The 23,973-nt window shown below is 52.6% G+C and overlaps 13 protein-coding genes across 13 annotated transcripts; 4 read left to right on the top strand and 9 right to left on the bottom strand.

The window, feature by feature from the left end:
- The first annotated feature begins 1,159 nt into the window (after positions 1 to 1,159).
- ASPZODRAFT_137231 (hypothetical protein) lies at positions 1,160 to 1,575 on the top strand. The gene is made up of 2 exons (XM_022724250.1): positions 1,160 to 1,402; positions 1,452 to 1,575. Exons 1-2 carry the CDS (start codon positions 1,309 to 1,311, stop codon positions 1,511 to 1,513), a joined length of 156 nt encoding a protein of 51 aa, XP_022577132.1. The 5' UTR covers positions 1,160 to 1,308; the 3' UTR covers positions 1,514 to 1,575.
- Positions 1,576 to 2,735: 1,160 nt separating this feature from the next.
- ASPZODRAFT_76587 (hypothetical protein) lies at positions 2,736 to 3,521 on the bottom strand (the record flags this gene model as incomplete). The annotated part of the gene is made up of 1 exon (XM_022730104.1): positions 2,736 to 3,521. The coding sequence occupies one exon, from the start codon at positions 3,519 to 3,521 to the stop codon at positions 2,736 to 2,738; it is 786 nt and encodes a 261-aa protein (XP_022577131.1).
- Positions 3,522 to 3,804: 283 nt separating this feature from the next.
- On the bottom strand, positions 3,805 to 5,286 carry ASPZODRAFT_137230 (hypothetical protein). The gene has a single exon (XM_022724249.1). The coding sequence runs from the start codon at positions 5,088 to 5,090 to the stop codon at positions 3,870 to 3,872; it is 1,221 nt and encodes a 406-aa protein (XP_022577130.1). The 5' UTR covers positions 5,091 to 5,286; the 3' UTR covers positions 3,805 to 3,869.
- Positions 5,287 to 7,451: 2,165 nt separating this feature from the next.
- On the bottom strand, positions 7,452 to 8,147 carry ASPZODRAFT_20388 (hypothetical protein; the record flags this gene model as incomplete). Its single annotated transcript, XM_022727589.1, has 1 exon — positions 7,452 to 8,147. The coding sequence occupies one exon, from the start codon at positions 8,145 to 8,147 to the stop codon at positions 7,452 to 7,454; it is 696 nt and encodes a 231-aa protein (XP_022577129.1).
- Positions 8,027 to 9,267, bottom strand: ASPZODRAFT_137226 (hypothetical protein). Its single transcript, XM_022724248.1, has 2 exons — positions 8,307 to 9,267; positions 8,027 to 8,223 (listed from the first exon to the last, which is right to left on the bottom strand). The coding sequence occupies exon 1, from the start codon at positions 9,207 to 9,209 to the stop codon at positions 8,307 to 8,309; it is 903 nt and encodes a 300-aa protein (XP_022577128.1). The 5' UTR covers positions 9,210 to 9,267; the 3' UTR covers positions 8,027 to 8,223.
- Positions 9,268 to 10,382: 1,115 nt separating this feature from the next.
- On the top strand, positions 10,383 to 11,433 carry ASPZODRAFT_76599 (hypothetical protein; the record flags this gene model as incomplete). The annotated part of the gene is made up of 2 exons (XM_022730106.1): positions 10,383 to 11,104; positions 11,172 to 11,433. The coding sequence occupies 2 exons, from the start codon at positions 10,383 to 10,385 to the stop codon at positions 11,431 to 11,433; spliced, it is 984 nt and encodes a 327-aa protein (XP_022577127.1).
- Positions 11,434 to 12,595: 1,162 nt separating this feature from the next.
- On the top strand, positions 12,596 to 13,189 carry ASPZODRAFT_20385 (hypothetical protein; the record flags this gene model as incomplete). The annotated part of the gene is made up of 1 exon (XM_022727586.1): positions 12,596 to 13,189. The coding sequence occupies one exon, from the start codon at positions 12,596 to 12,598 to the stop codon at positions 13,187 to 13,189; it is 594 nt and encodes a 197-aa protein (XP_022577126.1).
- On the bottom strand, positions 12,898 to 15,244 carry ASPZODRAFT_137222 (hypothetical protein). Its single transcript, XM_022724247.1, has 4 exons — positions 14,753 to 15,244; positions 14,157 to 14,701; positions 13,592 to 14,103; positions 12,898 to 13,536 (listed from the first exon to the last, which is right to left on the bottom strand). The coding sequence occupies exons 1-4, from the start codon at positions 15,216 to 15,218 to the stop codon at positions 13,242 to 13,244; spliced, it is 1,818 nt and encodes a 605-aa protein (XP_022577125.1). The 5' UTR covers positions 15,219 to 15,244; the 3' UTR covers positions 12,898 to 13,241.
- A 259-nt stretch (positions 15,245 to 15,503) lies between these two features.
- On the top strand, positions 15,504 to 16,355 carry ASPZODRAFT_29149 (hypothetical protein; the record flags this gene model as incomplete). Its single annotated transcript, XM_022728169.1, has 2 exons — positions 15,504 to 15,711; positions 15,763 to 16,355. 2 exons carry the CDS (start codon positions 15,504 to 15,506, stop codon positions 16,353 to 16,355), a joined length of 801 nt encoding a protein of 266 aa, XP_022577124.1.
- On the bottom strand, positions 16,176 to 17,094 carry ASPZODRAFT_137221 (hypothetical protein). Its single transcript, XM_022724246.1, has 2 exons — positions 16,863 to 17,094; positions 16,176 to 16,783 (listed from the first exon to the last, which is right to left on the bottom strand). Exons 1-2 carry the CDS (start codon positions 17,047 to 17,049, stop codon positions 16,395 to 16,397), a joined length of 576 nt encoding a protein of 191 aa, XP_022577123.1. The 5' UTR covers positions 17,050 to 17,094; the 3' UTR covers positions 16,176 to 16,394.
- A 518-nt stretch (positions 17,095 to 17,612) lies between these two features.
- On the bottom strand, positions 17,613 to 19,233 carry ASPZODRAFT_76554 (hypothetical protein; the record flags this gene model as incomplete). Its single annotated transcript, XM_022730100.1, has 2 exons — positions 17,613 to 18,479; positions 18,541 to 19,233. 2 exons carry the CDS (start codon positions 19,231 to 19,233, stop codon positions 17,613 to 17,615), a joined length of 1,560 nt encoding a protein of 519 aa, XP_022577122.1.
- A 546-nt stretch (positions 19,234 to 19,779) lies between these two features.
- On the bottom strand, positions 19,780 to 20,256 carry ASPZODRAFT_155268 (hypothetical protein; the record flags this gene model as incomplete). The annotated part of the gene is made up of 1 exon (XM_022726191.1): positions 19,780 to 20,256. The coding sequence occupies one exon, from the start codon at positions 20,254 to 20,256 to the stop codon at positions 19,780 to 19,782; it is 477 nt and encodes a 158-aa protein (XP_022577121.1).
- A 2,619-nt stretch (positions 20,257 to 22,875) lies between these two features.
- Positions 22,876 to 23,973, bottom strand: ASPZODRAFT_155267 (hypothetical protein; the record flags this gene model as incomplete). The annotated part of the gene is made up of 1 exon (XM_022726190.1): positions 22,876 to 23,973. The coding sequence occupies one exon, from the start codon at positions 23,971 to 23,973 to the stop codon at positions 22,876 to 22,878; it is 1,098 nt and encodes a 365-aa protein (XP_022577120.1).

Below are 23,973 nucleotides of genomic sequence, written 5' to 3'. Positions count from 1 at the left end.
GTCAGGGCAGAAGGATCAGTGTGGCACTCCCAATAAAATCAGGCAATATACCCGACTGTCAATATTCATCCCAGCCTATAGACTAGACTGAGCACAGTAGACAGAAAAATAATATAAAAGGAGTCTCCTGACTGTATCTATACTGGCTACAAAAGTCTCATGACAAGACCCATTGATCCTAAGAAGTAATAGTGTAGACACTATAAACCACAGTTACCTTTTTTATGTAAGACAATAGTATTGACTGTCTGTTTCATCATTCATTGCTGTGTCATCTATACAGGGGATATCCATATTTCGACGGGAGATTCCTGGCCAAGAGACTACTACATACAGTGTTCTTGTATCTGCGATCTACTTGTATCTATCTGGTACTGCAGCCTGCTATACAGCCACTAACTCCAGGTACACCCGCTACATGGATCACCGCTTAGCCGGATCTCATGCCGCAGGACGCCCTGGCTTGCCCTGGCTTGCCCGAGCGCCACAAGGCTTGACTGGGCTACAGTCTTGGCATATATATATTGCAGGCTATATTGATGAACTATGACTTACTATATAATGCTATAATGCTTGACCGCTGCTCAGAGCCTAATATACATAGGTCTAGACATAGTATATCTGTCTCGGATGAAACTAGCACTGGAATATCGACACCAGCATAATATAGCTATCAAGATTGAAGCTATCATATTTGATTCAATGACAGAGATTGTTTTATTCTTTATGTTGATGAAATACTCTGATGAATCTGTGGCTCTAACCTTATCCTGTGGCGTCAAAGACCTGTAGATGCTTCGATGCATCCGACAATTCGGAAACAATCAGTATAGGGCTGCTGCCTAAAAAGATTCCTATCCTATATTCCTATAAATAACTAGGAAATCTTGAATATCAACATGCCACCTGGCATCATTCGATCAGGGCTACTCTGCAGTTTCATAAAGTTGTACGGCATGTCAATTCCCTGCTATATAATCTGATGCATTCCATTCCACCCGCCAGATGGATGATCTTTCAGGCAAATAGACTGATGACCAGCGGTGTATCAAATCATCAATAATAGTACCCAAGATATTTGATCATCCCAAGCTCACCACTCGGAAGCGACCCTGCGTCCCGACCGTCCGACCCGGCCCAGGCTTCTAATCCCATTGGCCGACATTTCCGGGCCAGATTCCGACCTCCAGCTATATAGAGATGGACGTTAGAAGTACTATCCAACTTACTACACCACTACTCTTCTACAATAATACCATATAGGTATACTGCCTTATTCTCTACACTCCTTACTACTCACTCCTACTCATGGATAAACCACATGAACTGAATCTGGCCGAGTATCAGGCGCAATGGAACGAGATCCACGAGCAGACGGTGAAGCAGATCGAACGGATCAAGGGTATGTGTCCATCTGAGGGTGTGATACATCGCTGACTTAATAGAAAAAGAACAGAAGGGAAAAGACACCACTCCGTTACACCATAGACATAGAAGACCCGATACCCATTAATGCACCCTGATTTTTATACCAAAGGAAGCTGCTTCCACTGCAGCACCGGAGACGGAGGGGAGAGAGGCCGGGCGACGCTCATATCTGGGGGGTCAATCTGGCGTCTAAAAAGTTGGCAGGATGAAATGCATCCTTGATGTACATAGAACAATTACTTACTATTGCGGAGTCCACTGTCTTTCAGCGTGTTCACACAGATATGATGTATAGATAGATATATGGATAGACATGAACTGACCAAGACCAGATGTTGTTCAGGGCTCCAGACGGTTGTAATACTTGGGTTCGATGACTTCAGTCAGTAGATTCAGTTAAAATAGTGTGTCGCCGACATGCTCATCCTCCGTAGCGGAAGTTGTTCATCAGCATTGTATCTGCACCCTTCCTTCTACTCATGATACCACATTTTCCACTACCTCTCTGATAATGCATTGAACTCGAGCCGGCTGTTGATGAGCGTCAGCCGAGCACACTTCCGACACGCAAGACCCCTGCGGACGCTACACATACGGTGCCAGGGAGTCGCCATGCTGTCTTCATTAACTTGTATCTCATGAAAATAAAAAAGTGCCAAGTATAATATAATAAGCTAGTAGGCCTTGTTTATAGAGATGGATTTGATTAGCTACAGAGGTATGTAGTATAATATTATTCCTTGTAGGCCCAAGACTATAATATATAAACTTATAAACTTGTATACCTATCTAGCTTTGAAGGTCAGTCTCCCGTTGCCAATACAAGCGAGGGAAGCGAGGTTACGAAAGCGTGTAGATCCTGAACACTGCTGTACACTCTTCAATTGTGTACTATACAGAGGATTCTTTGTAGAAGCATGCTCTATATACTATTCAAGGCTATATACATTTGTAGTATTACTCAATATTCTTGTCCTTTAGTCCACTCCGCATCTCGGCTATCTCGGCCCCGCATTGTCCACCACGCTAACCAGACGATCGACTAGCGTGTCCAAGCTCCCCATGCAATGAACAGGCTTGACTTGCCCCTGTGAGTATATATGATATATGATATGCCCTTGGTTCTGTCTGAGACACATCTCACTTGTCTAGTGGTAATTGAAATAGTGAATTCGATGGAGTACTTAAACATCAACACCGCCAGCAGCGGGGCTAGGTGTGTACAGCCAGGTGCTACATAGCATGTAGTTAAAGAATATAATCTATAAGTGTTCATGTCTAGTGCCTAACTTCACAGCTATCATACACTATGCAACACAAGGTGTCGCGGCGAGAAATTCCCCACTAAAGGCATAGTCAGTATATCCCTCCCGGGAGTGGGTGTAGAAGGTCTCCCGGCGATAGGGAGTCAAGGCTACACCCGCCTTGATCCGGAAGGGCAGGTCCGGATTGGAGATGAAATAGCGGCCAAAGACGACGACGACATCTTTATCGCGGAATTTGCCATCGACGACCTGTCTCGCCGAGTCGGCCGAGTACCCGCCCGCCAGCAGGACCGGCCCGTCCCACAGGGCAACGGCAAAGTCCAGGGTCTCGGCGTCCGGGGCGTCGATATCGGTGAAGCCGTGGATGCGCGACTCCGTCAGATGCAGATACGCCAGTCTTCCCAGCGCGTTGACCTCCCGGATGAGATGTGTGAGTTGCGGGATGGGATCCTGCATGCCCATCCCCGCCACGCGGCTCCAGGGGCTCAGTCGCAGCGCGGTGCGGTCCGCCCCGATCGCCTCAACCACGGCGCGAACCACCTCCAGCGCGAACCGCGCCCGGTTCTCCACGCTGCCGCCGTACGCATCCGTGCGGACATTCGCTGTGTCCTGCAGGAACTGATCGATCAGGTATCCGTTGGCGGCGTGGATTTCGACCGCATCGAACCCGGCGCGCATCGCGTTCCTCGCCGCACGCCCAAACTCGCCCGCCGTCTTCTGGATCTCCTCCATAGTCATCGCCCGCGGGACCGCGTGTGAGATGGACACGCTCTCGCTGATCAGCAGCGTGCCGGGGATGCGCGCCCGCTGGGCGTAGTACTCTTCCATGGCGGCGTCGGCGCGGAACCGGCTTAGGAGGGCCATTGCTATGCGGTGGGCGAGGTGCATTCTCCCTATTTCGAGGGGGTGAAGAGGGACATGGTGTGAGTATGAATGAGTATAAATAAATATGAATAAGTATAAATGAATATCATTACCTGTGGACATAAGAATGGAGTAAGAGGACCTTTAACTAAGAGCTGACACTATGATCACATCTTAATAATATCTCTTATTAATAATACTGTATTAATAATTGTATACAATTAAAATATTGTATTAATATTGTAGTATACCATTAAATATTGTATTAATAATCATTCCATAATATTGAACTAGATCTGAAAAATATCCAGACTAATAAGGGCTGTCTTCAATAGCGATGGTGACGTTGGAAATGGTGCATCCGGCGTGGTCGTAGGAGCCACCAGACAACAGGGCCTGCAGCCAGGCGAGAGCGCGGGCGTTGCCGTTGACCTCCTCGGCGTCGTGGCCGCCGACGGTGTTGCGCTCGTAGATGATGTTGGCGCCCGCGGCGCAGTAGCGGTTGATCAGGTCGTCGGTGTCGGCCACAGGGCTGATCTCGTCGTTGATGGCCTTGTAGGCGTAGACGGGCATCTCGGGGATGCCGTGGAAGCCCATGTACCCGTCGCGCATGAGCACCTTGACGACCTGTTCGTTCTGGAAGGTGGACGAGCCGTTGACAAAGTACTCGAAGATGTCCTGGTAGGCGTAGTAGACCTCGGCCTCGTCGAGCGACAGGTCCTTGGTGGCCAGGAAGCCGGTGCGGTTGTACTCGCCCGTGGTGTGCAGCTGGCTGATCACCCACTCCTCCGCGACGGGGTACTGGGTGAGCACGCCCAGCACGGCGGCGGGGATCAGGCCGGCGGCGATGGTGCCGTCGACGGAGTCCATGACGCTGGTGGTGTTGGGGGTGAGGCCGCCCACGGCGATGCCGGCGAGCTTCAGCTCCGGGGCGTACTGGGGCTGCAGCTCGGCGGCCCATTCACTGGCCAGGGCGCCGCCCGAGTACCCCCAGAGGGCCTTCTGGGTGCCGTTGGCCTCCAGGCCGATCTGCGCCCGCAGCACCGCGCGCACCGAGTCCAGCGTGGCGTGGCCCGACATGACGCCCGCCGTGAAGGAGGCCAGCGGGCCCTCAAAGTCCGGCACCGACACCCACCAGCCCAGGCCCAGGGTGACGCCCACGTCCGCCGGGGGGTCGCTGTACAGGGCGTAGCTGGGGCTGTCGTTGACGTCGAGCGAGTCGTAGGGGATCTGGTACGACAGCAGGCTCGGGTTCTCGCAGTCCTCCTCCTCGGGCACAAACACCGTCGTCACCGCCCACGACGCCCCGTACAGGCTGTCCGTCGTGCGGAACAGGATGTTGTACGCCGCCGACGAGTTGCCCACGATCTCCGTCAGGTTGCCCGGCGCGCTGCGGATGCGCAGCACCGTGCCGGGCGTTGCGCTCTCGTAGCCCTCGGGCGCCGTGTACCACGGATCCTCGGTCGGCGGCAGCACGGTCGCCGCCGCCAGCGGAGCCGCCAGCAGAGAAGCAAGAAGAAGAGTGTTGACCATGGTGATGATCAGTATATTCAAAAACGAATGACGAGGGTTGGGATGAAAGAGGGGGTCTAAATATAATTAAATATAAAGATTTATCAGGCAGGTTGATCAAGCGGACGTGGGGGAAAGGGGAGAGGCAGGGTATTTATGAAAAGCCAATTAATTCAATGAGTAGCTTGACCTTGACTATTCTTGTTGCTTACTTTTCCCACTCTGCAGCTCTCAAGGATTTGTTTGCCGACGGCAGTCAGCTTATGTACTAGACAGGGACGATTTATCCGATGGGCGGCGGATCATGATTGGCGGGGGGGCTGGCTGCTGTTTATTTTATTTTCTTTTACATTATTGTTTTAAGCATGTGATTATGCAATATTAAAAAACTATCACCTTTAGTCCCAACGCCACCATCGTCGAATTATACTGCAGTACGGAGTATATACTGGAGTACTCTTCATGGAGGAAAGTGGCTCTGATATCATGTAGAGCGATTCACCTGCCAAGCACCAGGGCCTCTGTGCCCACGTGGTTGGCACTCGCTCTGCCATCGATTCTCTTGATTTCTTCTTATCCAGGCTAGCCGGAGAAAATGGCTAGTCTCTTACTATTGACTGGGGGGACCTTTCAACTCTAAACACCAGCGCGCCAATCGGTGGGTGCCCGAGGGCTGGGCTAACCCTGTTAGTGTCTCTGTGCCTGGAAATGGGCTGGAGGAAGCCCGGGAGGTATGCTTAATTCAGATACACGCCCGCCCCTGTAGTGCGCATCTGTCTACGCGTCCCAAGATGGAGCATTCTTCATCGATGCTTGATAATAATAAGACCCGGCAAGTGTCACCACGTGGGCTGCAATGCTGTGCTTGATATTCTACAGTCTCTTAGATTATTATACCTCTCTTTTCTGAATACCCTTATAACAGGGACTACCAGATTCATTCCATAGTCCTATTCCTTTACTCTGTAGACTTGGAACATAGTAAGACCTATGTACCTAGTAGTTACTCCGTAGAGCCGTGACTTACATACTGCTACTCCGTATCTATTTATTGTCGGCATTCAAACCCTCCTAAGCACTAGGGCCAGTTGGTTCAAACCCCGACCCCGCATCCATGCCTAATCAAGGCAAGCAGGATCATTAGCTGAGTAGTCGACTACCCCTTTAATAACCAAGAACAAGCCATGATGTCTATGTAGTAGTAACATAGTACATCTTAATCCTGGTATTGCCGTGGATCGTCTTGATCCTGGTCATCCTTGGACGTTTCACTACCGCCGACAGATGATACGTCATCGGTCAGAGGTTGTCTGACACTACAGCAGAGACGCGACAGCAAGAATGAGTGGGTTGACTGTAAGAATGCTTCAAGCAGGGATCAGTGGTATTATGTGACCTCAGGCAGAATTCATCCTGAGGTAGACAAGGGGTCGCATGAGATAGGCCTGTACCTTCTATCCAGCGGATGACCTGGCGTCTACAGCTTTAGACTTGCCATTCATCATCTCCTTCTCTGGCATAGAATCCTGGATAAATCTCCAGCTATTCCAATCCCATATAGCCGACTCATATGTTGTCTGGCTTAGGGTTTCCTATTGAACTGGTTGACCAGGAGAGATCAGCTGCTCATACACTGCACGCAGTAAATAGCAGTCAGACGAGCTTTACAGGGTTGACAGCCTTAATAATGGATCTTACTATATTATAGAGATGAAAGATGGTTGCTGAGTTGTCTAGATGTAGTTATGATGTATAGACAGGGACGGCCCAGGAAATAGAAATACAGAGATTGTAGTCTACTATATTCAATACATTCAAACAGTCAAAGTATATTTATACCTAACAGGACTGCCTAGAATATCCTATTCTATAGTTCAGTAAAAATAGATTGACCAGGATATAATGACAGCAGCATATCTATCTTAATTCAAGTTAAAATAATTACTAATGCCTGAGGCAGCTTACCTGGAGAACTAGAGGGCGAATAATCTATCTTTCAGACCATCCATCTAAACAATATAAGCAGACTAAATGGAAATAGTCATGGGCTGTTAATGAAGCCTGAAATTTCCATCTACCTATTTCACCTCATAACCATTCAAAGCCAGATTCATCATATCTATACTATAGCAAGTTCTTGTATTCAAGGGAGTCAGCGACTAGATCCCCACCTGGACAAGAACCTCTGGCGAGTTCCAGAAGGCACAGCGCTGCACGATCTGCTCATTATAATCGCCCGGCCGGGGTCCCGTGCTTGCAAACCGAGCATGCGGCCCCGATGACCTGCAGGCTGTACATTTTATTGCTGTCAGAAACAGCATCCGACCATCCGGTTATGGTCCCGTTGGCACGCGAGGTATCGCCAAAGGTCGCGAAAGAGGCCTAGCTGGCGCTCATGGCGGACGCGAGCTCGTAGTCTGAGGCAGTGGCCACGGCGGCGAACTCGCCCTCGGCCAGGTTGTCGAAAACGTACGGGATTTCACTGAAATGCGGGACGCCGTAGTATGGGACACCCTCCAGGTCGAAAAAAGTGGCGAAGACGGTCTGGTTCAGTGCATAGAGGTAGTTGGAGACCTTGTCGCCGCCGTACTCGGTGTTCGTCTGAACTGTCAGCAGGCTCACACAGGTCATCATGAGGTCGCGCTGCATCTGGCTGGCACGGAAGTACTGCGCGGAAATGGCCGGGTCGAGGGTGGTATTGTTAGCGAACTGGGACAGGGGATGGAGGGCCATGGCTTTCTGGATCGTGGCGTTGGTGAGACCCGGGTAGGATGCGGCAAAGAAGTCGGCCACGTCCAAATCGTAAGCCAGGTCTGTCGACGTCCACAGCGAGCCGTCATTCTCTGTCCAGCCGGAGAGGATATCGATGTTGCGCACAAACCGGCCGGTCTTGAGCAGCGTCGACGGGCTATCGGGAATGAAGGAAGAGGGCGAGGTGGGAATGAAGACGTCAAACCCCCCAAACGATTCGATGGTCAACTCGAAGGCATACGCAGCTTCCAGGAGAGTCTCCATCGGCAGCTGCCGCATGCACTCCAGCGCTTCACAGAGTATTAATGTCTGATAATTGAGACTCATCGATGCCAATCTAGACTCATAGATGTTTAGAATCAGATTCATAGATGCCTAATATTGAAGCTCATAGATGTCTTAACTGAGACTCATTAGACCTTCCTGTTGGTTCTGTAGTGGTGTAAACTACAGAGTAACGCTGCCTATAACAGGGTTGATACTTACTTACAATGCCATGGCCCCCCCATCGACTAATAGATCTGCACCGGTGATGTATCTCCCTGCCCGTCGTGAGGCGAGCAGAATAAACGCCCCTGTAATCTCCTCGACATCTCCCATCCGGCCCATGGGACAATGCGCCGCCCAGATCTCCCGGACAGGCTGCAGCGAATCCCCCGCGTTCAGCACCGTATCCATATAGCCAGGACTGACGCTGTTGACTCTGATGCCGTGGACTGCCCATTCGGCAGCGAGATTGCGCGCCATGTGCGCCACCCCAGCCTTGCTGACGTTGTACGCGACCTGCGGCTGCGGGAAGTTCGTGTGGTGCGCCGAGATGGACGCCGTGAGCACGATACTCCCGCCTGTCCCCTGTGCGACCATCTGGCGCGCTGCCGCCTGCGCACAGCAGAAGGACCCCGTCAGGTTGACGTCCAGCACCTTTGTAAACGCCTCCGTCGACACCGCGAGCGAATCCACGCAGCCCACCACTCCCGCCAGACAGCACAGGATATCAACCGAGCCCATCGTCTTCGCGGCGGTTTCCATCGCCTTCTCAACGAGTTCTGTATCTGTCACGTCGACTGGCCGGGTATAGATCCTCCGCTCAGGGAAATCTGCTCGTAAACGCGCGATCGGGCCGGCAGAGCTGTCAAACGTCTCGCGCAGATCAAACAGCGTGGCCGCCGTGGCGCCGTGCTCCAGCAGTGCCCTGACAACCGTGAGTCCCAGCGCCCCCGCGCCCCCCGTCACCACCGCGTTGCCCTCGACGCGGAACCGAGCCGCCGCCCGTTCGGCTGGTGTTTGGGCCGTCGTGTCGGGGCTCAACGGGGCGGTGAGGCGGTTCGAAGCCGTCGAGAGGGCCATCCGGGGGATCTGGCGGAGAGTGAGCGCTGCACGGTCGGCCATGGTCGCTTCTCTTGCCGTCTGCCAGGCGGGATCAAGAGAGAGACGAAGAAGGAGATGAAGAAGAAGGATGAGAATTTCTTGCTCTTTCCTTCTCTCGATGTTTACCTGCTGTCGGCGGGGGTTTGCTTTGTTTGCTTTGTTTACACTGTTTGTTGTTATATCAACCGCACCAACCCGATCCGGCTGCTGTTGCTTCTTCTCTCTCTTCTCTCTTCTCTCTGTTCTCTCTCTCCTCTCTCTTCTTCTCTCTGCTTTCTCTCTATCCATTCAATACTCTGGGTAACGCTCTAGATAATGGCTTTTTCATGACTGGCGACGCTCTGAGCTATACTAGGCCTAGAACGAATTCCTCTGGCAGACGGACACGCTGTAAACAAGCGTCAGGAGTTGAGACAGCGAGCGATGCTCCTCGTCAGAAGAATTCGACTTATGAAGGAATTATTCTACTCCCTCGCTCACCGTTGATGTCTTTATCTGCTGACACATTCTTGCTTGGTATAGGATCTGGCGAAGACCTCACAGCCGACCCTGACACAAAGGACGAGAGCCTGTTCGAAGAGAGGGACTGATTGTCGATCTGAGTGGAGTCTTACCTGAGCTCCAAGGTCGGAAAGGGCATTTTCCTGGATTTCAAGTTCATGGTGGTCGCTGTTTGCTCACCGTGGGAGATAATGTACTCTTCTCAACTGAGTTCGTGCGGTGCGATTCCCCGTTACACCCCGCCGGGCAATAAGGTCTTCATTCCCCAATTAAGGAATGGAATATATACGTAAGGGGAGTCCGAACTGGAGGGTGTCTTGTCCTCATTGGCGTGCTAAAGCACTATCCGGCAAACCGAGACAGCAGACCTGGATAGGACCCTTGAAGAAATAAGGTTGTCATTCTAGGGCCCGGCTTTAATTACCTTAGATTAAGAGCCTGCTGTTGGCACTTTATGCCAATCAGTAGGACTGTTTCATTGCAGCTTGGCCTGGATGGTGAAACAGACTAATCTGCTCTTAATCTACTGGGCGGAGGCTACCTGCTCCACCAGTCGATCTCCTTCATTTATGCCCATGTGCTATAAACCCTCTCGCTGCTTAATATTCAAGTCATTCATTCTTGATTTTGGTAGACTGCTTTCCATTTACTTCGCTCTTTACTTTCACGCTCTTTAAATCACACTCTTTCAAAATGAACTTCATTCTGGCCCTGGCGGCCGTTTCGACAGCCTTGGCGCTGCCTCTGCAACGTCGAGCCCAGGCCTCGACGGACCTTTGCGGAGACTACGACTACATCATCCTGTCGGACACCCCCTGGATAGTGTACAACATGCTGTACAACGCCGACGAGACGGTCGGCACACAGTGCACATACTACGATTCGCAGACGACGGCAGCCTCGGGCACGCGCGAAGTGATCTGGAGCAGCATCACAGAGATCACCTACGAGGAGAGCACGGACAATGTTCCCAAGGGGTACTCGTTTGTCGGACTGACAGAGAACCTGGAAACGAGACTGAGCGACATCTCCTCCATCCCGACCGTCTACGAATGGACACGCACCAACTCGACTGCCTTCAAGGGAAACGTCTGCTACGACTTCATGACAAACGATGTCGCGGGGGACTCGACCTCGAGCTCGTCGCATGAATTGATGCTCTGGCTGCAGTACGAGGGCGGCCAGTTGCCCATCGGCTGGGCGGACGGGGCGGTGGACACCATCGACGACCTCTTCGGCACCTCCTGGAAATTGTACTCGGGCGTCAACGACGACACGGGAATCACCGTCAGCAGCTTGTTGCCGGATACCCAGTTCGACGGGGACTTTGGGGGCGATCTCAGGGATTGGCTGATGGCCTTGGTCGATATCGGTCTGTTCGACGAGACGACCTATGTCAACGTCGGGAACGGAGGGTTCGTCGCTGCATTTGCATCGTTTCCGGTCTGACCCGGCATCTTGGCTTGTTCTAACTTGTTATAGGACGGAATTCTTCTATGGAAATGCTGTTATGAATGCTACCTTTGCCTTGGAGATTGAATTGGGAACTGCTACTACTGTTGCAACCGCCTCTGTAAACAGTGTTACTGCTGCTGCCGCTGCCACTGCGACGACTGCCGTTCGGACCTCGTCTACCTTGGATAATACCTCGGCCACCTTGAGATCATCAACCATGCCGTCCCAGTCAGCTTCTCCTTCCGCCTGGAGACAGGGCGATGAAGACGGAGATGACGACTGTTACTAGACAGTTCAACTGCAATAGACTGGAGACTTGTCTTTGTATGTGAGATCTTGCCGATAGATAAGCCAGCATGTTAAAACCAGCTTATCCCTATACTCCGTACTCCAATCACAGATAATCCAGCTTGGATTCCAAATCAGTCCAGTCCGACCAGACCGGTTGGTTTGATATGCAATCCGACCAGTCGGATCCAAACTATACATTAGCACGGGGTACATGTGGACTATATGGAGTACCTTAGTCACATGTGCTAGTATAAGCATACAACTTAATTACAACAGTGAAGATAGGATCTTACGACATAGCCATCAGCATCATGATTATTAATTGATCGAGACTGTTGATCCGGGTATTCGGAACGAATCGAAGACCCTGACCGGTGAACAGACAGAGCAGAGTCTAGAACGTGTCTGAGATTGTCTGAGATTGTAGACAGTGGACAGTGGACAGTGGAAGCCATGATGATGGCATCTGCAGTTCCACATGGATTGAAATCCTTGAGGTCAAACTTTTCCGTGTGGGTTACGATCATGCAGGCCGCCTATAGAGTCATCAGGAGACATAATATAGGCAATACCCAGCCTATAATAGAGATGTTTTCTGTCCCAGTCTAGAACCTGTGGAGAACTGTGGGGCATTGTCCCCCACATTGCCACATCAATAGAGATAGACAATACACAATAGACATAGACATAGACATAACATAGACATAGACATAGAGAATAAGATGATGAATAAAATAGAATAGATAGAATAAATAGAATAGATAGAATAAATAGAATAGATAGAATAAATAGAATAGAAGGTACCAACTTCTACATATACTCCTAGTGAAGACGCATCCGATGACGCGGATCAGTGGATCTCAAGGAGTGGCCCAATAACATCGACAATAAAGGCCTGCGTTGCCAGGAACGGGCGAGACCCGTCAGGAACCAGGCTGGTCCACCAGGGGATATTTATTCTCTTTTGCTGGCCCGGTTTGATCTATCACTTTGTCCTTTCAGTCCTTTCTGCCGACATCATTCTTTAGTCTAGTCTTTCCTTACTGAGGTTGATCCTCATTCACTATCATTCTATCCTCATCATTCTCTTGATTTGAACTATTCCTTCCTTAGATTGAACTATTCCTTCCTTGAATTGAACTATTCATTCCTTATTCAACATGTTCAAACAACTCCTGACTGTTGCCGCCCTGGCTCTGGCTGCCTCAGGCCTTCCCACTCCTTCCTGGTCGCCCATTTCCCTCGAGGCCACTTCGACCTCGACCTCGACCACTTCCACCGTCTCCACCGCTGCCAGCGCCTCTTCTTCTTCTTCTTCTTCGTCGTCGTCGTCAGGCGTCAGCATTGTGAACAACCTCAATTCAACCGTGTACCTGTGGTCCGTCTCGTCGAGCAGCAGCGCCATGCACACCCTCTCCGCCGAGGGAGGCAGCTATTCGGAAACATGGCAGATCAACTCGGACGGCGGCGGCATCTCGATCAAGATGGCGACCTCGAGCAGCGAGGAGAGCGTGCTGCAGTTCGAATACACCGAGGAAGGGTCCACGCTGTACTGGGACTTGTCGTGCATCAACCTCGACGCCGACTCGGCGTTCATCGCCTCCGGCTTCAGCGTCAGCATCTCCGACTCCTCCTGCTCGACGGCTTCCTGCGCCGCGGGCGATGCCGACTGTGCAGACGCGTACCAGCAGTCCGATGATGTCGATACCTATTCCTGCTCCTCCGACGCCACCTATACTCTTACTTTAGGATAGACATAGTTATATATAAAGTAGTCAATAGATGAGTATAGTCACTATATTGTGCTTACGGCAAGAGTAAAAATGGATGCGCCTCGGTATTAAACACATACTCGTCCAAAGACACCAGCTCCGGCTCGGCAAAGATCAGATAGAAGTATTTCAGCGTCTCCGCCATCCAGAAGGACTCCATCCGGTCTTCCTGGACAGGCGTGCTGCCCGTACAGTCGCTCAGCGCGGCATGGGCGATCTCCGTCGTCGTGCTGGCCACGATCGTCGTGAACATCCGCCACGCGGCCTCCATGTATTTCTGTTCGCCGGTGATGCGGTACATGAAGAACACGGACTCGACAGCTTCGGGTCTGCCAATTAGCTTGAACAGTAATATTAGAGTAGACAGTACAAGGGAATGAATACCTCAAGATATATCGGCGATCGTCGATCTTGGAAACCCCCCGCGCGAGGTGTTTGTCACGAATGATCTGCTCGACAGGGAGGTTGGCATAGGTCTCGTCTTGGGCAAACGCCTCGCGGATCGCAGCATGCCACGCCGCTTCGTCCCAGAGACAGTGCTCGCGTTCAGCACAGCGCACCGTGTGCATGATCTCGGGCATCATGCCTAGCGGGGCTTGCTCGTATGCCCACAGACAGCCGTCCACGAGCCGCCGGGCAACGGCCAGGTCCTGAGGGCGATCGAACACGCGCGAGCCGAGAGCAACCATCCCGCCCGCGAAACAGGTGAGATGCTGCGCCTTGGGTTCTGGCGGGGGGATCGCCGATGCCTCACCGACGTAGACGTCGCCGGAGAGCAGGATGTCGCGGTTGTCGGGCGTCATGGGGCGGAAGAACAGATGGGCGTCCAGCATGGGGAGGGCGGTGGTGTATAGTTTTTGATACTGGGGTGTGCGGCCGTTCAAAAGGAGGTGTTGCTATAGTCTGAGCATAGAATACTTCTACTTCTACTTTCAAGGATGGGGCATACCTTGGGCAAATATTCGTATAATGAATCCGCCATCCCCCCCAAGGTAAACATGGGAAAGCTGTGAAAGTCCAGCGTGCGCGCGTTGACGACAATCGGCCACAGCCCCGGCACATTTGTCTGCGCCTGGTCGGCCTCGAGCCGGTCGGTGATGCGCTGCACGGCGTCGAACCAGCGCGGATCGCCTGTGATCTGGCTCAGCCGGGTGAACTCGAGGGTGAGCGAGCCGATCTCGGCGACGAGCACGGATTCGCCGGCCTCCTGGGCGTCTCCCTGGGCGGCGGCGTGCAAGTCCCAGCGCGTGATGGGCATGCGGTTCGGGGTGTCGAAGGCGCGGTACAGCATCTCGGCCAGTTCGGCAGCCTTGGAGAGCAGCGAGGGGTGTTTCCCCTTGCTCAGGTCGTATGCGCCCAGCAGTCCGCCCAGGTAGCGGATGGTGGTCTCGAAGACGTTGATGGTCGCCAGGGCGCAGTGGGAGAAGTCGATCGTCTGCACTGCCTGCACGGCTTCTTCGAACTCCTCGTGCATGCCCATGATATAGAGGGTGTCTTTCATTAGTACTTGATAGAAGAAGAATAGAAGAAGAGAAGAATCAATACCTAACGTGTCGACCAGAGTGGCTGCCCACCCCCCAAACGGATCCAGCTTCCCCCCCGACAAGGGCCGCACCTCGTCGCTCAACCAGGCATGCTCCCTATACCCCTGCCAGGCGTGCGTGAAGTTGGCTTTGACGGCGTCCAGGCGCTGCAGGCGGACGGCCTTTTCCTCGGCGGTCTCGCGTGGGAATCTGTGCTGGATCGTGGCCTTGGGGGGGGGCGGGGAGATGGGCAGGGGGAGGAAGGATTGAACAGGGTGTCGGAGGGGGACATTGAGCCAGAAATAGTCTTGATCAATAAGGGAAGACGTTGAAGATGTGGAAGATGTGGAAGACGTTGAAGACGTTGAAGACGTTGGGGAAGAGAGAGAGGGAAAAGGGAGAAAATGAGGGTGGTAGAGAAAATAAAGAGAGAGGCAGGCCAGACAGGCCAGCACAATCTTCTGTCTCTTCACCGGAAGAAAAGGCATGATGTTGAGGTTGATGAAGAGGATCATTAATTCATCAACAATTAGAAGAGATAAGACGTCTGATTGTGAATATTAATAGTAAGCGCTGGCTTTGTTGTGGCTGCAGCCATCGAATCACAGCGTCTTTATGAATCCCTTCCGGCGCTTCCTCTGCCAATGAACAATGGTTTTTATCGCTTTGTTTCAGATCATTGAGTTAATATGACTATTTTATACTTATTCTGTCTGTCAGTCTTTCTCTTTTCTCTATTTTGATATCCTTTCTCTTTTCCATCTCTTTCTTCAATGTTAACGGCACAGAGCTACTGGGAGGTCCCCGATGGGAACCTCAGCAGTTTTGCGCAGACATTTACAAATGGAAACACAATCGATATTGCCTGGCTGGGCTGGGCAGCGCTCTGGCTGGAGGAGTATCTCAACAGTGTGTCGGTGAATGATTTATGGGTGACTTCGTACAACTACGCCGAGGTGGAATACGCTCAGTTGGTAGCAGGTAACTTATCTCTACACCTACTATATGGATACACTTTACTGATACGGATAGAAAACCTGGATATATCGACTGCTGGATCGTACAGTTGGTTGATCAACATCACCGAGACTGGCCTGTCCTCGACGGCGGAATATGTGTTGCGCTTCAAGAACCCAGCCTCTCCACGGACGGACTACAACGAGACGACCGACCAGATTTCCTCCAAGGGGTTTATCATTTTGGAGGATTCAACATCTACATCAACATCAACATCTACATCTACATCAACACATACATCAACATATGCATCTACATCTACATCTACACAGACAGCTACAACTACCTCTACAACACCAACACATACAGAGACAGCAGCAGCAGCAGCAGCAGCAACAAGCACAGCCACGCTGAGCACTGGCGTCAAGGCAGGGATTGGAGTTGCAGCAGGCGCAGTTTTGATCCTCATCGCTGTCCTGTTCTTCCTCAAGCGAAAGCCTGCCGTTCCCCCGCCTGAATACACGTACGAGAAGCCAGAGTTGCCAGTTGATATGAAAGAAGCAGATGGACATGTTCAAGAATTGCCGGTTATGCAACACATGCCAGAACTGCCAGGTATAGCTCATCTCGCCGAGTTACCGCCGCAGAGTGTAGTAGAATTGGCATGAGATGTTTATTTGATATAGTGATGGTTGTAATGATACATACTACTTGGTGATTTCCTCCAGAATAGCCTTGCCAACGCCCGTCGCACTGGCCGGGTTCTGCCCAGTGATAAGAACCCCCCCCAGCGAAGTGCGCGAGACAACCACCTTCTCCCCCCAGGGGGCATCAGCCTTGACGTATCCGCCGCCCGAGACACGCTGCAGCTCCGACTCGAGCAGGTAGGGCATCGCCGCCGTGAGTCCGGCCTGCTCCTCCTCCACGTTGGAGAAGCCGGTCACCGTGGCGTTCTCGATGAGGGGGGTTCCCGACGTAGAGGTTGCCTTTAGCAAGACCGCAGGGCCGTGACACACGGCGGCCACGGGCTTCTTGGCCTCTGCAAACGAGCGGATCAGCTGCAGGGAGGTTTCGTCGGAATACAGATCGAACATTGCTGATATTCAAAAAGATTAATACTGGAAATGCTGAAATACCAGAAGAAGAAAAAAAAAAAAAAAGAAGAAGAAGCTTACGGCCATGCCCCCCCACGTAGAAAATGGCATCAAAGTCTTTCTCGTCCACGGCGGACAGCTTGACGGTCTGCTTCCACAGGGATTCCTGCTCCTTGAGGAACGAGGCGGAAACGGCGTCGTTGGCAAACGCCTCGACGGAGGAGGCGTCCAGGGGAGCAGCGCCCCCGGCCGGCGAGGCAATCACCATTTCTGCATGTTTGGCGAGGACAGCCCAGGGGTGGGCGAATTCCGGCTGCGCTGTCAGTGAGGATAGGGAGAGAGGGAAGAATCTCTTACCAGGTACCAGCCGGTTGCATGGCCGGTGGCAGGGATTGTATCCTGCGAGGTGAGCACCACAAGGACGCGCATGATGGAGAGGGAGAGAGAGAGAGAGGAATATATAGATAGGGAGAATAGATGATAGATAGGGAGAATAGATGAATAAAGAGAGAGAGGAAGAGAGAGAGGAAGAGAGGAAGAGAGAGAGAGAGAGAGAGAGAAAAGCTGCTTGATGAGGCTAGTCCGAATGCAGTGCATACGTCATACAGAAACCATATAAACTACACACCTTAATATCTAGTCATTTCTAGAAAGTATTATATAATACTCTATATTTAATATAAGCCTGAAATTACAGTATATTATTACCTGTAGTAGAGGATTGAAATAGCTATAGCATAATAAAGATTCCAAATTTGATAATATATGGTATCTTATAGTTATAATAGAAGTATAGGTAGAATATAGAATCATATATTTAATACAGTACTGTTAATCCCCATTGAACCACTTCCACAGCTTGCCATACCAGGTGGTGGGCGCGGTGGTCTCCCAGCCATCGACGTACTCGGGCCTGCCCATGTCGAGATCGGCCTGCAGGGGACTGATGAAGGTGGTGCGGTAGACGAGTTTGTGGCCGAGATAGAGGATGACGAAGAGCAGCGGGCAGATGTAGGCGACCCAAAAGTCGGAGACGTTGAAGGTGGGGATGAAGCAGGTGAAGCCCTGGGTGAAGATGATGAGGACGTTGAAGAAGAGGCCGTACCAGGCCAGCCAGGGCTGCCAGACGGCGCGGTAGGGGAGGGTGTCGCGGGAGATGTCGCGGGCACGCAGGGCACGCATGAAGGCGAGATGGAAGCCGTTGATGCTGGCCCAGGTGATGAAGCCCGCGACGCCCGAGATGTTGACCAGCCAGTTGAAGACGGTGCCGCCCGAGGTGGACACGTTCATGAACGCCAGCAGGCCGAAGAGCGCGGTGAAGGCCACGCTGATGTAGGGAACGCCCTGTTTGGAGGTCCAGCGGAAGAAGTCCGGGGCAAAACCCTCGTGGGCGAGCCCGACGAGGATCCGACTGCCGCTGTAGACGTTGCTGTTGGCGGCCGACAGCACGACGGTCAGCAGCACGGCGTTGATCAGGCTGGGCAGCACGCGCACGCCCGCCAGTCGGGCGGCGATCACCATGGGCGAGCTCGAGGCGTTGGAGGTGCCCGTCAGCAGGTCCGGGTTGTCGTAGGGGACCAGCAGGCCGATGAAGAAGATGGTCAGCACGAAGAAGACCAGGATGCGGATGAAGGTCTTGCGGATGGCCGCAGGGACGGTTTGATGGGGGTTGGCCGTTTCACCGGCCGCCACTCCAACCTAGAAGATCAGTACTGACGACTCTGTGACTGATGACTCTGGATACTGTATATGGTCTTACCAGTTCGGTCCCCTGGTAGGAAAACCCGGCTTGGATGAGAACGGCCCAGAAGCCGACAAACTTGGCGGTGGCGGGCGAGGAGGAGATCAGATACGGGGCAAAGGCGCCCGGGTTGCTCCAGGTGTGAAAGCCGAGATAGCCATGCTGGCCGGCGCCGGCGTCGATGCAGATGCCGAAGATGAGAAAGCCGAGGACGGTGACGACCTTGACGCTGGAGAACCAGAACTCGAGCTCGCCGTAGAAGCTGACGGGCAGGAAGTTGAGCAGGGTGATGAGCAGCCAGAAGATGGCGATGAAGATGGCGATCGACAGCTTGTCGTCCCAGTACTGGACGATCAGCCCCGTGGCAGTCAGCTCGACGGCAAAGGTCGACGCCCAGTTGAACCAGTAGATCCAGCCCATGGCGAAGCCCAGGCTGGGATCGACCAGCCGCGCGCAGTAGGAGGTGAAGGAGCCGGCGATGGGGATGTAGGTCGCCACCTCGCCCAGCGAGGTCATCACGCTGTACACGATGGTGCCCACGAAGATGTAGGCGATCAGGGCGCCCGCAGGGCCGGCGTGCGCCAGCGCCGTGCCGCTGCTGATGAACAGGCCGGTGCCAATGGTGCCGCCTATCGCGATCATCTGCAGGTGGCGGCTCTTCAGGCGGCGCTGCAGCGCCGGCGCCGCCGGCTCGACGTGCTTCTCGTCCATCTGCGGGACGGACACGGGTTCGGCCTGGATGGCATCGTCTTTGGGAGCCATCTTGACGGGGAGGAGAGGTGCTGGTGGGAGAGAGAAGAGGAGGATTGCTGCAGAAGAAAGCGGCAGTGGAGTCTTATGTAAGAGAAACCGGGTGGGTCGTTGCCACTGAAGAGTTTTCACATAGTATCTAAGATGAATGTATAATGTATAATGTATAATAGTATAGTAGTATAGGCAGTTAGTATAGGCAGTAGGTATGGTAGTAGGAAGTAGGTATGGAAGTAGGTAGTAGTAGAGATACTACGAGAACGGTTACAGTACAGGTGTCATGAAATTTTTGCATGGCGCCTCCAAGGGCCCACGGCGAGACTCTATACGTACAATACACGGTGGTCGCTGGAAGTAGTACATGACAACCATCTGATCCCATCCTCTATTATGCCTGGTAGTTCAATCCAATTGATCCAGTTGCAGTTGTCCAGTTGCAGTGTGCAGTTGCAGTTGTCCAGTTGCAGATGTCCAATTGATCCAGTGGTTCCCCAGTCCGTGATTAAATTAGACGTACTTGCACATCATGGCAACCATGAGGTCGAAGAGACCGATGGCCTCAACAAAGGCAAAGCCCAGAATGGCGTAGGCGAAGAGCTGGCCACGCAGGGCCGGGTTGCGCGAGACCGAGACCAGCAGGGCAGCGAAGACGAGGCCGATACCGATACCGGCACCACCCAGACCGATGGCGGCGGAACCCATGCCCATGTTCTTGGAGACCTCGACCATGGCCTGGGCGATCTCGGAGGAGTACTGGCGGCGAGCCTGGTGCTGGGCAAAGACCATGCGGGCGTTGGCCTGGACGAGGGAGGAGGCCTGCTGGCGCTTGGCGGTCTGGAAGACGGAGGTCTGGGGGCGGCCAGCGCTGGTGAAGGTGCGCTTCGAGGCAGCGTTGAGCTGGACGCGGGCGGCCGGGCGGGCGACCTTGGTGGTCGCGGCCATGGTGGAGGCCAGACGGTTGGCGAACATGCGGGAGGCGGCCATTGTGATGGATGTGAAGCTTCAGAGGACGGTGAGGATGGTGGAAGAAAGAAAAGAGGAGAGAGAAAGAGAGAGAGAGGGAGAAGAAACGTGGAGAGGAAGAGAGAGAGGATGGAAAAGGATGGAAGAAAAAGGGAGAAAGCTCTGCGCTGGCGGGAAGCTGGAGCAGGGCGGTCGGTCGGCTGTGGCCGGCCAGGAGATAAACAGAGCCACTGTTGGGACTAGCGGAAGTTTCGGCGTACAGAGTACAGTCAGTACAGGGTACAGTACAGTACAGAGTACGAAGTACTCTGTCTCTGTACGTATTGTCTGTCTCTGTCTGTCTCTGTCTCTGTACTCTGTAGTATATCTGTACTCTGTAGTATATCTGTATATTATTCTATCTACCTATACTCTACACTCTATACACCTATCTACCTAGTATACTACTCCGTACCTATTATCTATACTTACAGTACTTCTACCTCTACTCTCAGCTGCAAATTCTTCCGGTGGATTACAGTGGGCCGAGTGGATCGGGTCCGTTTATTTCTACCAATGAAACCACCGCTGTGGAGCCTCTAATTCCGGTCTGCAAATGAATCGGGCCGAATCGGGACTGCGGATCCACCGGCCGGAGCCACTTTCCAGCCAGCGGATCCGAAGTGGGCGCTTGGCGTCCCGACTTGGTGGACTCATATGGTGGACGCACCCTCCGGCAAGAAAGCAATTGAGAGGTCTGAATTGGAGAAACTATTGTACTTGGAAAAAGAAAACATAAAAAAAATAATAAATCAAAATAAAAAATGATGGGTAGGAAAGTGGTGGTGGGAAGAGAAGAAGAAAGAAAAGGTAAGGTGGGTCGGAAAGCCGTGGAGCACGGCGGAGCTGGTAACTTAGCCGGACTGCTCGGATGGAGGGAAGGATGAGGTACAGGACAGAGTATTAATACAGAATGTACAGAGTACAGGACAGAGTACAGGACAGAGTATTACTACAGAGTGTAGGTACCTACTCTATAGCACTTGACTCTTCTCATTCTGTACCTCCTACAAAGTACTGCACGAGAGTACTGCTCTACTCTACTCCTACCTGAGTTGATCATCATTCCTGCGTTCCTAATTATTTTCGTGCCGGAGCTCCTCCGTCCCCACTCGCTCCCCTACGGAATCGCCTTGCGCAAAGACTATATAAGCTCGCCCTGGGAGGAATGAACGCCCCTTGCCAGGAGACTGGAATATTCAATAGCTAAGGGAGACTCTGTACTTTCTGCTCTATCCTACAGTCTACAAGTATAGAGCACATGTGATATTCAACGGTTGCAACTTCACTACAGTATACTCAACTGATCGGCTCGGCACGCCGAATCGGGCTAGTCAATCAAGTCGTGACGCAGTCGATCGTCACCGCTTCTCGGCATTCCACGAATTTAGTATCGTACGGAGTACACAGGAGTCTGCACTCTGCTCAATTGTCTAATTCATGGAATTCATGATGGTAATTATCTGTAAAGATCAGGAATGTCTGGGGATAAATGTGGGCTGGGGAGGCCAGCTACTCCATACTCCAGACGCCTGTCTGTGCTAGCAAAATAGCTCGGAGAACAGCTTCGGCTCCAGCAAGGCCAATCATCTGTTGTGCGTCGCTGCCAGGGCAGCCGCTGCAGGACGCGAGGGACAAGCGGCGACATCGGCGTTTGCTGCGTTTGCATGTTGCTGTTGCTGTTGCTGTACTGTTTGTACTGTTGTACTGTTGTACTGTTGTACTGTTTACATGTTATTATTGTATGTCTGTTTACTGTCATCAGCAGTCCTACTATAGAGTACCCGTATCAATTAAGAAAATGAATAAGGTCATTAACTAATATATATAGCCAGAGCCTCAATAAGGTAGAGGTAGAGTAGAGTAAGTAGAGTCTTATATTTATATATACTGGCAGCATGACAACTGTACGACGGGAAATAAATTACTCCATGTTATTTACTTACCACTCTATGCTAAAATATTGTCAATGTAGAAAATATGTCTCAAGAATCACTGTTTGTATTCTTTTTCTGGCTTCCAGGCGACTAACTTATGCCTGAAGAACGAGGCAGAACTTATGTCGTCGACCGCCTTCCGCTTTCCAAGGCGGTAGGAACTGCCGACAGAACCATTTATCTCGACAATCTCGACATCAACAGACGTCTTGCTTACGTTGAGACTTGAACAGTGAGCGCTGTGAGGCTGTGGAGTGAACTGTGAGACTATGGAGTGAACAAACAGATACTTGGATTACCGGTTCAAGAGCCTGGTTCTTCCTGCCTTGTTGTCTGGCAGCACTACTGCGAGTGAGATTGAACTGATTTGCTTCTTCCGCTATACAGACTGCTCTTACGCAACCAGATGGGACCGGAGTTTGGGTGTCGCAGACAACGAGTCGGTACGAGTGAATAGTTACGTGGAAGACAATGGGCGGGACTATACCAGGACTGGGTGCTGAAAGAGACATTGAACTGTGCAGCTTCTGATAAAGGAGGAGGAATTGTCTGGGAGACATATCGACATTAGACGAGGCTGCTCGGCGAGGCCGAATCCTCCGATCCATCATGGGACGACTGCAGGGACGAACTGGCTACCGTACAGTCACGGATGAATATCTATCTATAAATAGGTACGCAGATACTCAACCAACGCCATAATGGCCATCGCCTGCCCGTACGGCATAGAGGTCAAGGGGATGTCGCGGTAATGGTCGAGATCGTGGCCCATGCCCGTGCCGAAACTGGTGTGCTGCAGCTCGCCGTGGTCGTCGACGGCACTCAGGACGGCGGCGATGGCCCTGTCGGCCGTGTCGCGGTACTGCGGGCCAATATAGCGTCGGCGCTGGGCCTTGAGGATCCCAAACGCGAACCCGGCCGTGGCGGAGGCTTCGACGTACGAGCCCTCGTCGGTCTGGTCGATCAGCGTGCGCCAATATCCCGACGGATCCTGGAAGCCACGCAGGGCACGGCACTGCGCCTCGAGCGTATCTTGCAGATAGGAGCGCAGGGGATCCCCGCGCGGCAGGTCGAGCAGTTCGATCATCTCCGGGATGACGATGGTGATCCAGCTGTTCCCCCTTGCCCACAGGGCCCTTGCGAAGTTGTGGCCCCCGTCCTCGAATGTCCAGCCGTGGTAGAACAGCCCGGTCCGCGTGTCGACCAGGTACTTGATGTGGATGAGCATCTGCTTCTTTGCCTCCTCGACATACTCCTTCCGCCCGAGCAGTTTCCCGATCTTCGCCAACGGCAGCACCGTCATCATCAGAGTGTCGTCCCACAGGTTCTGCCTGTGCTCGCTCACATACGTGACGTGCTGCATGCCCCCGTACTCGGTGCGCGGCAGGTCGTACATGGCCCATTCCCCCCACGCCTCCAACCAGGGCAGATACGTCGGCTTCCCGGTCTTCTCGTACACGTACGCGAGCGTCAGGAACACGGCCATCGTGTTGATGTTTTTCGTCGTGCCCCCCTCGGCGAACCGCGCCGCGAACCATTCCTCGATCGTTGCCAGCAGGCTCGCCTCGCCCGTCACCTCGTAGTACTTCCAGATCCCGTACAGCCCGATCCCGTGCGTCCATTCCCACCCGGCCCATGATTTGGTGTCGATGATCCGCCCGTCGGGCAGGTGCAGCAGGAATTTGCCCGTCGAGTCGTGGATGTGCACCAGATTGTCGATCAGCCGACGGATCGTGCTGTGAACTGTAGACGAGGCGGCCAT

Source organism: Penicilliopsis zonata, assembly GCF_001890105.1.
Source record: "Penicilliopsis zonata CBS 506.65 unplaced genomic scaffold ASPZOscaffold_27, whole genome shotgun sequence".
Lineage (NCBI taxonomy): Eukaryota > Fungi > Ascomycota > Eurotiomycetes > Eurotiales > Aspergillaceae > Penicilliopsis > Penicilliopsis zonata.
This window is presented reverse-complemented; position numbering and strand designations above follow the sequence as displayed.

Bases quoted from the DNA above. Each gene is read 5' to 3' on its own strand.
- ASPZODRAFT_137226 (XM_022724248.1), bottom strand. From the start codon at position 9,209: ATGGCCGACCGTGCAGCGCTCACTCTCCGCCAGATCCCCCGGATGGCC.
- ASPZODRAFT_137221 (XM_022724246.1), bottom strand. From the start codon at position 17,049: ATGGTGATTGCCTCGCCGGCCGGGGGCGCTGCTCCCCTGGACGCCTCC. The intron at 16,784-16,862 runs GTAAGCTTCTTC...TTTGAATATCAG, and splicing joins CTACGTGGGGGGGCATGGCC to CAATGTTCGATCTGTATTCC.
- ASPZODRAFT_137230 (XM_022724249.1), bottom strand. From the start codon at position 5,090: ATGGTCAACACTCTTCTTCTTGCTTCTCTGCTGGCGGCTCCGCTGGCG.
- ASPZODRAFT_137222 (XM_022724247.1), bottom strand. From the start codon at position 15,218: ATGCCTTTTCTTCCGGTGAAGAGACAGAAGATTGTGCTGGCCTGTCTG. The intron at 14,702-14,752 runs GTATTGATTCTT...TACTAATGAAAG, and splicing joins CACTCTGGTCGACACGTTAG to ACACCCTCTATATCATGGGC. The intron at 14,104-14,156 runs GTATGCCCCATC...CTCAGACTATAG, and splicing joins TATACGAATATTTGCCCAAG to CAACACCTCCTTTTGAACGG.
- ASPZODRAFT_137231 (XM_022724250.1), top strand. From the start codon at position 1,309: ATGGATAAACCACATGAACTGAATCTGGCCGAGTATCAGGCGCAATGG. The intron at 1,403-1,451 runs GTATGTGTCCAT...TAATAGAAAAAG, and splicing joins GCAGATCGAACGGATCAAGG to AACAGAAGGGAAAAGACACC.